Genomic DNA, 13,017 nt, shown 5'->3' with positions numbered 1-13,017 from the left:
GGGGGCGGGAATACCAGTCCCTAATTTACTTACATGCAGAGAGATGGATTCTTGCTTAAGAATGAGAGAGAGCTGATGCGCGTCATCAAGCGCAGTACTTAGGAAGGCATAAACTAGAAATGTTTAATAAAACAAAGTTGGTTACATAGTATGAAAAAAAACATATAACGAAGAAAAAACTTTTAATAAAAATTTGGATTAGTAAATTTATATATCCAGAATATACCAAAGCACATGAACATATTTATGAGAAGGAGTGAGTATTTTAACAACAAACAGTAGTCCTCCATCCAGGCCTTCCAGTTAGGAATGAACTTCACTTGTAAAACTTGCATTCACTGTTCAGGCTGACAGTATTTGACCGTTGGGGGAAAGACCTTCCCAGGATTGGAATTTGAATTGTTTCAGTTACAAGGTAACATTTTTTGCTGTTAATATCTTCTCTTTGAAGGCCTACCCATATAAGAAAAACCAAATTTGGAAAGAAGCCAGGGTTGACATCCCTCCTCTTCTGAGAGGCATAACCTGGGCTGCCCTGTTGGGTGTTGAGGTAAGGGTAATGGGAGGACGTTTGCGGAAGTTCCAGTACTGACTGGGGAGGGAATGGGATAGGAATGGGATTGACAGGGAAGCTGGAATGGATTTGAAGAATTGGCAGGTAGAATTACTGGAATTTCAAATAAAATGAGTCATGAAATTGTGTGAACAAAGACAATGTTCAGACAAACTTGTTTCTTGTCTCTAGTATTATTTGATTTCAGAGAACGTATGTAAACTTGACTGCCTTTAATTTGGATTATGGGATGGAAAAATACTAGCCATACAGCCAAATTTTGCTAGATTGTTTAAATACGATTGGTAGCTAACAGGTTTTTTTGTTTTGATTTTTAATATTTTTGACAAATATAGTTAGAATCCTTCTGCTCCAGTCAGCAATAGTTGGGCAAAACAGGATGAAACATATCAAATGTATTTTTCTCACCTACCAATCAATGCACTTCCTCCAAAGACTGGAGAATAAATAAATTAAATGTAACCCTTTTGGACAAAGGACTGGAAAGGAATGCCCCAGAAACGAGGACTCCTCACAGAGATCGCTTGACTACCTTGCTTTTGCATCCACCCTGCTTGCAATCTGCAATAGTGCAGCAAAGAGGTTCTTATAGATAACACATTCCAGGTTATTTAGGCTATTTAGCTTAGGACATGATCTGCTGAGTGCTATGTAATATGACCAAAAAAAAAGCCGTAAAGGTAAAGAACAACTGCTGGTCAGGGTTGTAGCCTGGGTCTTAGGAGATGAGTCAGTTCTCACGCTTCATCAGCTTACCGTCTGTACAATGCAGGTAGCGTTTCCCTGTCCCATAACATTAAGATGGACTTGTTAGCATGCCTGTCTTGGGATTCATGCAAGGACAGGCTACTTAAGAGTAGTGTATATTGGTAATATCAATATAAATTAACAGGCAGCTGGTTTCAGTGCCTTTACAGAGATGATGCTGAAAGCCACTTGCCAGTGGCTGAGGTAAGCACTGAATTTAAATTGAGAGCGTCTCTTAACTTGAAAATGGAAAACTGTATCAAGTACACAGCTTTCTGCGTAAACAACTGAAAATTGCTGAAGATCGTACTGAGGAGGTCAGAGAAAGGTCTATGTGTCCTGAATTATAACAGAATGAAGATGATTTTGTTAAAATTCAGCTGTCAGAATTTTCTGTACTTTGGGAAATTTTTTTCAGGGAAAAAGAAGTTGCTAACTAAAGCACCTAACAAAAACAGTCAACTTCTGTATATCAGCGTGTACCTTGTAATATGCGTTTGTCTTAATAAGGGCTTTCTAAATTCAAGTATTCTTCTTCCATTTTTAGGGTGCCATACAAGCAAAATATGATGCCATTGATAAAGACACACCAATTCCTACAGACAGACAAGTAAGACTTCCGGTGTTATCAAATATTGTCACTTGAAGTAAGGCAAAGATCTTTTCCACCACAGTCATTTGCCTATTACAGCAGATGTGGCTGATAATACTAAAAGGGTTCTCCCTGTCCTCTAACATTGATGCTGTAGCAAGAATCTTGCAAAACCGATAGGAACAAGTAGTTTAATTCAAATTATAACATGTGGAAAGTGAAATCCTCTTTTACTTCAGAATCTCTGTTTCTGTAGCAGCAGCAAAGTGTAGTGAACAATATTACCGATGTACCGTTAAAGTCCTGTTTTTATCGAATGTTTGTTGTGCCTGTTGGACCTTGTACCAGATAGTGCTGAGTACCCTGACATCCCGTAAGGTAAGCTGTGCTTCACAGAAATGGGTTCTTGAGCAATTTGGTTCTCCAAGAAGTCTTGCCAGACATAAAAAGACATCACGAGCAACAGCTGTTCCTTTCGGCTGGGTGAAGAAATATTTTCCATCAAATTGGGTACAACATTCTGAGAACTCTTGATTTGATTATCCTTTAGAGCAAAGTGATATTAGCATCTGAAATGAGTCCAAAAATTGGGTCAGAAAAAAACTAACTGTAATCTGCTTTCTGCCTTTTTCAAGGGTTAGAACCCTTTTAAAAATACAAATTTGGGAAAAGAAAAAGATCTCTGTTTTTAATCTTTGACATGGCTGTTACAGTCCCCTGTCCCCTTTCAGTTTTCGTTTTTAGAGTGATGGAGGAAGCAGATTGTGTTTATGATGGTGGCCTGACCTACGTTCTTTGGCTGACTTCCACCTCTAGTGTTGCAAGATTGCTGTAGTGCTACCTCACTTATCCTGATTTCTCTTTATATTATATGCTTGGCTGTGGTGCAGATTGAAGTTGATATTCCTCGTTGCCATCAGTATGATGAATTGCTGTCATCACCAGAGGGTCATGCAAAGTTTAGACGTGTATTGAAGGCCTGGGTTGTTTCCCATCCTGATTTGGTGTACTGGCAAGGTGAGTTTGACTAGTTGGCAAGGTCAGATAATTAACTGGAAAGCTATGGCTGACTTAAAAATACCTCCCCCTCTTCCCCCCTTCCCCCTAGTGTAAGCTTTTTTTGAGTGCTTTTCTTCATGTTTCTCTTGAAGAATGAATCTGTGGGTTATTGAAAATTTAGATCCTAATAACTTATATTTAATTTGTAATGCAAAATTGTCCCACTCTTTCTTATATGTTTACTCTCCTTAAGTTTCAGTCACTTTATTTAAAAAAAAAAAAAAAAGCCTGTTGCTTACTGTTCAGTTCCAAGGTAAAGCTGCAGAAGTTACTGAGCGAGTTCTTGGGATGGTAAATTGCATTTCTTGGAAGCCTTGGCAGAATAATCAGTTCAGCTTTATAGTTCAACAATTTGAAATCCTCTCTGTTTTCATGCATTGATTTCACAATTGTTCTCAGCATTACATGTGAAGCCTGACATTGCAGAATTATAATCAGTATCAAGTACACAACTTTTCATGATAAATTCATTAATTTATCTTGTGCATTACAACGAAGGAGCTCTTTATGCTCTTTCTTCATGGCTCCTCTCTCTTTAGGTCTTGACTCTCTTTGCGCACCATTTCTGTACTTGAATTTTAACAATGAAGGTGAGTACATTTTTCTGCTGGGGGTGAAGGGGAAGCACAGTCTGTCATCTGTATATAGTTGTAGACAGATGTGTTTTCACATATATGGAAACTTTCTGTAGCTACAAAGGAATTTCAAAGCTCTTGTTGCCACAGGTCAAAAGAAATGATTGGTTTTTGAAAAGTGTATGTGGTGTACTGCTCTTCAAGCAGGGGTTCAAACCCTGTGTTTATTGCCAAGTACAATAATGAATATATAATAAAAAGCACAAATAACCTTGGTTATAGAAAAGCAAGAAGTGCTTCTCTAGTACTTGTCTTTTTCAGTGAAGCTGTAGTTCAGCCTTGTTTAATGTGAATGCATTATTTGCTAACCTAACTGTTAACCTGTCAGACTAGCTTTATTCAGAAAAGCTGATGATGGTTTTAAATGCTTAAAAGCTTATCAGACCAGCTTTGGATATATGGCCTTTATCTTCTTAGAATGTGATTTGTTCAGAACAGGTCTAGTCCAATCTTCTAGTCTCTTGCACCGGGCTTTCTTTATATAAGGTCTGTGTGTGGGAAAACTAGTTTCTTAGGACAATGACTCTTATTAAGCCTACTGTGCATACTAATTTAAATATTTCAACAGATTTTTCTTGCTCTTGGACATGTTCCTATACAGTTTGATTGTAGAACCTGGTTTCCTTCCCATTGAAGCAAAATATAATAATACTGAATTATGTAAAATCTTGTGTTCTGGTTTACGAACTTAATTGTACACATTTGGCTCGGATATTTAAAAAGTAGTTTCAATGCTAGAAAAGTTGTAACACAGAATTCATTTATAACGTGATCCTATGTCATATTTGCTATAAATCTGACGTTTTGCTTAGAAACTTCCAAAATTATATTTATTGTCTTTGGACAATTTACAACAAAACCCGTATTTCTTTTTTATATCTGTGGTCTAGCACCATGGCTAAGAATTGTATTACAATAGATTGTCTCTCAGCCAAGTTGCCAGGAATTAATCAAGGGGATAAACACTTAAGTTTTTTCCCTCTAATCTCTATTTGGTATGTACATGAGGAGCTGTTGAGAAATTTAAAATGGTTTTGTCCATCTTTTTGACAGTATTTTAAATTATATTCCACACTGTGTATTTTCTTCTGAATTCTATCGTCTTTAGTCTCTGAGCTGAAGTAAGAGACGAGATGTGAGTCTGATGGGGCATAAAAACTGGGTGTAAGTTCTATAGGAGAAAACCCGGAAGACTGCAACAATGCAGTTGTCTGAAACTGTCTTCTAAAATTTTATTCATCCAGGGACCTTTACTTTTTGATACAAACATCACCATGGCTTTCCAAACGTCATCTCATTACTTTGTCACTGAGAAGTATGGAAATAAACTCAGAGCAGATCAGGTCCAGCCAGCTATTTATTGATTACTCAGTGACAGAAGGAGACTTTTTTAGGAGCTTTTAAAATTCTTTAATGAGGAATGTGTTTTACAATCATTTTTGTGTATAGATTGATTTAAGTATTTATGCTTATTACCTGCTTAATAATGAACTTTTTTAGGTATACTTATGTTTCTACCTCTGTAGTTGCATCCATTTTTCCAATTCTTTCAGCTCTGGCGTATGCCTGCATGTCTGCTTTTATCCCCAAGTATTTGTATAACTTCTTTCTGAAGGATAATTCTCATGTTATTCAAGGTAAGTCAGTCCCTTTTTTTTCCCCCCCCTTGTTCTAAGAGAGGTAGAATTATTTCTGGATCTATAAATACACTTTTTCAAGTGGTTGTAAACTTGGAACACAATTAGAATCACACTGTAGAAATACCCACCTATTTCTTTCAAAAGCTTTATTTTAGATAAATAAGAACAACAGCTGTGCAAGAAAAATAGGAACAAAATAAGTGGATAAAGATTCAGGCAGGTGAAAAAACCCAACTGCGCGCACACACACGCACAAAGTTCTGTGTAATATCCAAGGTAAGATTCAGTTGACCATGCAAAGTTGTAAGATGAGGAAGTAGTCTTTCCAGTGTTTAGATTGTAAAGATCTACCCTTCAGGTGATCAAAATCATACTGTTACAGGAGCTGTTTTGACAATGAGGGAAAACGAAGAGGAACAGTACAAACTAGGGACTCCTCAGAAAATGGAAGTTACAGTATTCATAGAGTTAGGGATTTGAGGGGAATTTCTTACTGAACAGAAGATAACGTCATTCAATAAGAACAGGAGTTTGGGAACCCTGAGGAATAATGTTCCATAGTTCAGTCTTCAACAACTATATAGGTAACTCAGAGAAATTAAAACAATAGCTAGGAGGTAACTCTCTGTTCTACTTGAGAATTAATTGTCAATTTCATGGAAACACAAAGAAGGAATTGTCTAGACCTAGAAATTCCAAACAGTCTGTGTTGGAAAGATAATTTGTCTTGCAGACAGTTTTTAAAAACCAAAAGAAGCTGTTTGAAAAGCCATCAGTAGTTTAAAAAAGCAGGTGGTAATGAATGTTTTTAATTGCAAGCAGTTATGAGTGTTTGTTGAATACTGGATTTCAGCAGGGCTTGCTGTCCTTGTACTTCTTTTAAAGAAATTCTTTTGTATATAACTTGTGACACTCCTCAACTTAGAAATGGTGTCTGTCACTTTTTGTCTTCAGAAAACGAAAGGAAATAAAGAACTGATCAACAAAAAATAATTAGACATAAAAGCAGTTATATGTTGGATAATAGGGAGAGAGCTAGCATAAGGAGAGAACACAGTGGTTAGGAGAGTTTACATATGAAAGACAATGGGTAAGAGGTGTTAGGAACTGCATTTGTAAAATTATAGTTTGGAAAAACTGTTCAAGAGAACTTGTTTGCATCCTTTTGTCTGTAAAGAAAGAGTGCTTGCTGGGAAAAAAGGGACAGTAAAGGTTTAATGATGAAAAGAGTGAGTATATTATGTCAGATGCTCCTGTGGAGACAACCACTTTAGACTTCAAGATTAATAGCTTGGTAAAGACTTTTCTCAAGGGGGTGTACTCTTCCATAAAATAATACTTTTGCTCTCTAGAGTTCCCTGATATTATTCCTAAGGGGCTTTACAGAAATATGTATCAGCCAAAGTTAGAAATATAGGTCAGTAGGATTCTGTGAACCAAAATAGTGTAGGCGTTCCTGTGCAACCTCTGGCATTGTCAAGAACTCGGGGAGACTGGACCTTTTAGGATTCTTTCAGTATTCTGATTTAATCCTTTCTAGGATCGTATGTCAAATACCAATGTGTAAATACAGTTTTAAAGGAAAATTCTGTGTAATTTCTCTGCTTTATTGGGTTGGAAGAAAGCGTTAAGAATGTGTCATTTGATTGCCTACTGCAATTTTAGCTTCTTAGCTTCTTTGTACCTTCCATGTAGGGGTGGATGGGAGGATTCTTTTGAACTGCAGAGTTCAACATACCTCATTTCTGAGCTTGTGCTATACAATGAAGACAGGTGTTTTTTCTAAGCTTATCAGATATATTTCCTACATGAAATAGGAAGCAAGAGCAGTTAAAGATGTTTGGGTATGGAATGCCCAATTATGTAAAACAAAAATTAATATAATAAAATTCCAACCAACAGCAATTGGCTGGACCTAAGGAATACATTTTTGTGAAGATTTGTGTGTTTTCAGTAGACCCTTAACCAACCATGTAATCCCACACAGTAATTATATTTCATGAGACTGGCTAGTCAAATAAAGCTTGTATTTATCAACCTGTAGTGTATCTGGAGAGAACCATCACGGGCATGAATCTTCATTTTTAAAATAAATGTGCTTCAGGGAAGCTAATTGTGAAATTGTTTTCATCAGCATACAGCTGAATGTGTAGGATTACTGGTGTGCTATACCTGACTTGTGATTACTGGCTGTTTCATGAAATAAAACTGATGTAAGATGCACCGTAGAGATGCACTTAAAAATTATTATCATGTAGTGTGGTATGAATTTAAGGCATGGATTCGGTTCTCTCTCTAACTTGTATGCATGTGAATAAGGATAACTTTGGCTTGAAACTGAGAAAACATGAGATATGTGAGTAGCTCCAAAGCAGTCTGTGCTTGGTGACACAAAACTCAGCGTGGGTCTGTTTACCCACTTAACTCACCAGCTGAGTGCTGCCAGGGCATCTGTGGCATAATAGAGATGCAGTATCACAGGGGAGAGGCTGGCACTCCTCAGATGCCAGAAACCTCTTAAGAGTTTTAGTGTGCTGTGCCTTTGTCTTTGCAGCCTGAAGCAAAAGTTGTAAAATTCTGAAGTAGGCTCAAGAGGCCTTAATTTTTATTGCAACTTACCTTGGAGAATTAGGCATCCTTTCAAGTATAATTTGCAGTAGGACTGTGGCTTGTTTCCCATGTGTTCTTACAGTGAGAGCATTGTTTATCAGTTCTTCTGAGGCAGAATCAGCTTTTAAAATTTCTAGTCCAAATAGAATTATTTTACAGAGTGATCGTTCTTAACTTGCTGGCTTAACCTGAGAGGAGCTAACTTGAGTGCAGTTAATCAAGATTTAAGTAAGATAGGAGTTTATAAGCAACTGAATATTTAGACCCACTACTATTCTTAAATAAAGGTGTCTATGTGTGGAATTATCCTAGCAGAGCCACCTCTGTGCTTCTTAGCAGTGGAATTGGAATTTAATTTTGCCACTTCAGGGATGAAGACAAACTGAGTAATAGGGTGTTATTTGCTCTCCCCAAGAGAGACAGTAGTAGGCATCTAGTCCTTACAATAGCCTTTAAAAGAAGCAATGGCAACTCTGGATGGCTAAGTTGTGGAGCTGTGTGGACTTGGTGTTTGGGGGCTTATATTTGGGGACAGTAGTCTGTGGAGCATTGAGATGTCAGCTCTGATCTGGGAGCAGGGTTCACATTCTCTGTCTCTCTTCTTCCCCTCAACTAGCTGTCTGGGCCCTAATTACTCCCTTCTTGGGAGCATGGAGGAAGAGGAATTGCCGTCTGTTACAAAATTGCAATGTTATTGCCTCTTCCTTCTAACAAAGCATATGACTGTGGACAAAATTGGGAGAGGGGCAGAACAGAGAGAGAGAAAAATCTGTTGGTGTCTGTGTTCTGCTGTCTGCTTCTCTTCCAATTAAAAGCAAGTGTTGTTTAGACAACTTAATGAAATTGTACCTGTCAGCCTAATGTGCCATGCTGAAGATGTAATAAATTTTATCTTTTACAATAAGTATTTCTCCTTATCTGTTCCAAAACATACAAATTAAGATGTTACTTATCATGGAAATGGTAACCTTAAAGCCCCATTGCCTTAAAACCTCAACTTCCGGATTACAAAATTTAACTTCGTAGAAAAGAAACCACACAGAATATAATTTAAAGAGTATAAATTTTGTGTATCACTAGAACAGTTTGGGTCTTAAAAACACTTGGAACAGTCTTGATCTAATTTGCTTCCATCAATATCTTGTGGCTCATACTCGCACTGAAAAGTCTTGTAACTTTGCATGTCGAACATACATCGTAACCTAAGTATGAACCAAGTAAACCATTGTTGAAAATCCAAATTGAGAAGTACTAAGGAAGAGAAATGAAACCTTTCTTCCTCTGTATTGAATATAATGGTGACAAGGAGGACAGTAGTGGTATTTGCTTGCTGTTTTATTGTAGGTTTAAAAAAAAAAATAAAAAAAATAGTGTTCTTCCTTTTCTACAGCTCTCTTGTGAGCTAGCAGCACATGGTGGCTTGTGTTTTTGATGATGATCTTGAATTCGCTTGTCGTTTCAGAATACCTGACGGTGTTTTCGCAGATGATTGCATTCCATGATCCAGAGCTGAATAACCACCTTAATGAAATTGGTTTTATTCCAGATGTAAGTGTTAAAGGTTCTTATAAGTATTGTTCAAAGAAAGTAAGAAATGGAAAATGAGGGCAACTAGGATGAGATGCCCTTCCAGACTGTTTCAGTAGTAGTTTGACATAAGTGAAACTTGCATATTAATGGACCTTTCTGAGTATGCTGATAAAATGGTAAAGTTTTGATTGTTGTTTTACATACCTCAGTCCTTCCTGTTCTGTTGGCATGGTAAATACAATAGAAATACTACTAGTCAGTTATTATAACTTACAGATTCATCCTAAAAGATGTATATAATTTTATTTTTAAAGTGTGGATTAATATACAAAAATTAATGTGGCCATAACTGACTAAGAGCAAAATTTCTCCCAACTAATTAAATGCCATTGGTTAACACAAAAGACACGTCAATTTGCAAGTAATACAAAAAATATGTGCAAGTGATGGTTAATCTGTATATATGTCAGACCTTGGAAAATGCTTAGGAGTCATTTGTTGGAGTCTATCAGAAACGTTGGACAAGTGCATAACTTGTGTCTAAGTTTTATGCTTTCATTGGAAGAAGTCTGTAAGATGGAGGAACATGAAAACTGAGAACACAGCCCAAATGTAGTAGAGAGGGAGGGGTATGTTGGAAAAAGCAAAACAAGGCCTTCCTTAGAGCCTCACTTTTAGCTATCACTTTAAATAGTGAAGCTTTCCTCCTTTGTTTAGAGAGGCGTGTATAGTCCAGAAAGCCAAGATAATACTCTATAAAAATGTTTGTCTGCTTCCTATAGCATTATTGAAGTTTATGGCTGATGTTTCTGAAAAGTAGATTTAGGCAAGGCTATAGAGAGAACATTGTTAAGTGATAGAGTCTGTATCATGATATATTTGACATTTACAAATTTGGTAATTACAAGTTGGTCATACGAACAGATGATGACTGAGAGGTCAAAATGGAAGAAGGAAACTGAAGTCAGGAGATGTTGATGTAGAAATATAAATTTCATAAATAAGAAATTTATATGCATTTCTTCTATAAGCAATATAAACCTTATTTTGTCAGAAAAGCCTTATGCTTATTAGGAGATGCTTTAAGTTAAAGCAGCAAGACCAAGCCTCTGAAAGTCATTTGTGGTACACAATTCCTGGGTGAATTTGTGTGTCTCTGGGACTGGCAGATACTCATTATCACTGTTTACAAAGATTGTAATGGAAAAGCAAATAGATGCTTTCATTTATGGGGGTGTTTTTAATGTAATAATGTTGTTCATGAATGATAAAATTTAAAAGATACTGTGGGATTAAAATGAGCAGAAGAGAAAGCCAGTGTATTGCATTATAAGCAGAGATGTTTGAGAAGGCCACATGTATTGCTGATGACCCACATCTGAACAGGGCGGGTGGGAGGAAGATGAAGGGAAGGTGGGGAGAAGGGAGAACATCAATCTGTAGAAAGCCTAGATATTTGGGGGGATAAAGGGCATGGGTAACAGCAACATTTAAGTTCCTGAGAGAATCAATTTTGCAGCATCACTATGTAAATGCACTTGATATTTATTTGTTAAAGGCTGTGGATGACCAAAGCAATTCCTTTGTGTATTTTGTCCAGGATACTAGTTCCCACTGAAGAGGTAGAGATGTAATTTCCCTGACCATCTTACAGATCCCCGTTTCTGCTACTAACCTACATGAGAGCTCTGTAGCAACCCATCTTAGGTGTTAGCTGATCTTTCAGCAGCTCCCAGTGTCTGCTTATACAGTTATAATTCTCCACTGAAAACTTTTGAGGTGCAAATCAGATGGAATAGTTTAAAATCACCTGTTTTGTTACATTTTAGTTTCTGTTGTGCTAGTCATTGGACAGCACGTAGTCAAATGTGAGCCTTGTCTTTAAGTGTTACAGTCTAGAGATGATTAGGTAATGCAGTAAAAGATTACAAAATAGAGGGTCGTTTGTTTTTGTTTTTTTTTTTAAAAAAAAAACCTTGCATTGAATACAAATGCTAGTTCTAAAATTAACACTAACCTCTGAAGAGAGGTTGTCCTTTCTAAATCGTCTTTTTTTTTTTAATATATAAATAAAATTTGTTCTGCCTTTTAGATTAGTGAGAGAGGTGATTTTTGTACCTGTAACGAGACAGCACGGGATCCATCAAGGTGAAAGATATGCACTGTAGTAATGAGATCTGAACCGGAGTTTCATGCTTGAGTACTAATCCTATCAAAGTAAACCCTGATTAATCTTTCATCATTGAAACACAGGCTCTGCTGCAGGAAAGATTGTGTTTCCTGGTACCCTTCCCATTTGCTTTGGGTCGTGTAGCTCTCAGAATATTGAATGCTGCTGAAGCTTGAATAGTTGTGAATATTGTTAGCTGATGTGGTGCCTGAATTAAGTACGTTGCTGTGGCTATGCTATTTACATGTAAATAGAGGGAAATATGCGGTGAATCTTACAGTTCTTTGCTTACTCTCCCAAAGTTTATAATCTCCCCCACTCTATATAATGCTTTATAACATGTTCTGTATTTTACTGAATAATTCTGACATCAACAGCAGACCATTCTGAACTGAAGAAAAACAAGGAAGTGTGCTACATTACTAAAAGGGTAACTATAGCCATAAATTATTCTAAAGAGCTTTCAGCTGCAAATTATGGAAGCTAGACACAGTTGTCAGCTGGCCATTAACAGAGATGACAAAGTCTGGCTGCAGTTACTTAATATCATCATGCTGGAGCTGCTGTCATAGGTAGATACCTTAGCTTGGTTTTAGCGATATGCAGGAGGTGTCGGTAATAGGGCTTCCTCTGAGAATTAAAAATCCTGTGACTGGAGTACTTTATCTCTGTTTGTTCTGTTACACGATTACCTAGTGGTGAATCTGAGGGAGTAGTTTCTTGCTGGTATTTTTATCTTGTGAGGAAAGTGATCATTCTTCAAATTTTGTTTGGGTAGGTGGGTAGAATTTAGTATTAAAAATTGGATGCAATCTGCATTCTCTTTGCATCCCCAGTCATCAAAACATTTTTGCACCTTTCTCTGGCATATAAATATATGATTAATTGTCTAGGCACCATATAAGCTTGAAGCTAAGTATGTGTGTATGTATTTCATACACAAAACATTTCATAGACAAAACATGAAGGTTCAAGATCAGGGTTTTATAGAATAGACTATTTCAGTTGGAAGGGACCTGCAACAATCATCTCGTCCAACTGTCTGACCAAGTTAAAGCATGTTGTTAAGGGCATTGTCCAAATGCCTCTTAAACACTGACCGGCTTGGGCCATCGACCACCTCTCTAGGAAGCCTGTTCCAGTGTTTGATCACCTTCTGTAAAGAAACGCTTCCTAACGTCCAGTCTAAACCTCCCCTGGTGTGGCTTTGAACCATTCCCACACATCCTATCACTGGATATCAGGGAGAAGAGATCAGCACCTCCCTCTCCACTTCCCCTCCTCAGGAAGCTGTAGAGAGCAAAAAAAAATTTTTCTTAACAGATGAAAATTAAAACAAAAAGCAGCAGTTGGGAGGTAGCCTTGTTAGGACAACTCAGCAGAATAAAATTCCAGTTTATTGTTGGACAACATTGTTTCACACGTACATCAAACAGGCCAAAAAAAAAAAAAAACACCAC

General features: G+C 37.1%; 1 protein-coding gene across 1 annotated transcript in view; it reads left to right on the top strand.

The window, feature by feature from the left end:
- TBCK (TBC1 domain containing kinase) overlaps positions 1-13,017 on the top strand; it is a 119,485-nt gene that overhangs the window by 46,659 nt on the left and 59,809 nt on the right. The window contains exons 15-20 of the mRNA XM_009273567.2: positions 452-550; positions 1,869-1,931; positions 2,804-2,930; positions 3,512-3,562; positions 5,161-5,244; positions 9,320-9,405. Coding sequence (XP_009271842.1) covers positions 452-550; positions 1,869-1,931; positions 2,804-2,930; positions 3,512-3,562; positions 5,161-5,244; positions 9,320-9,405 — 510 coding nt within the window. The remainder of the gene's footprint in view (positions 1-451; positions 551-1,868; positions 1,932-2,803; positions 2,931-3,511; positions 3,563-5,160; positions 5,245-9,319; positions 9,406-13,017) is intronic.

This window comes from Aptenodytes forsteri, unplaced genomic scaffold, assembly GCF_000699145.1.
Source record: "Aptenodytes forsteri isolate BGI_AS27 unplaced genomic scaffold, ASM69914v1 Scaffold93, whole genome shotgun sequence".
In the NCBI taxonomy this organism is placed as follows: Eukaryota; Metazoa; Chordata; class Aves; order Sphenisciformes; family Spheniscidae; genus Aptenodytes; species Aptenodytes forsteri.
Note: the sequence above shows the minus strand (reverse complement) of the source record. Positions and strands in the feature narration are given on the sequence as shown.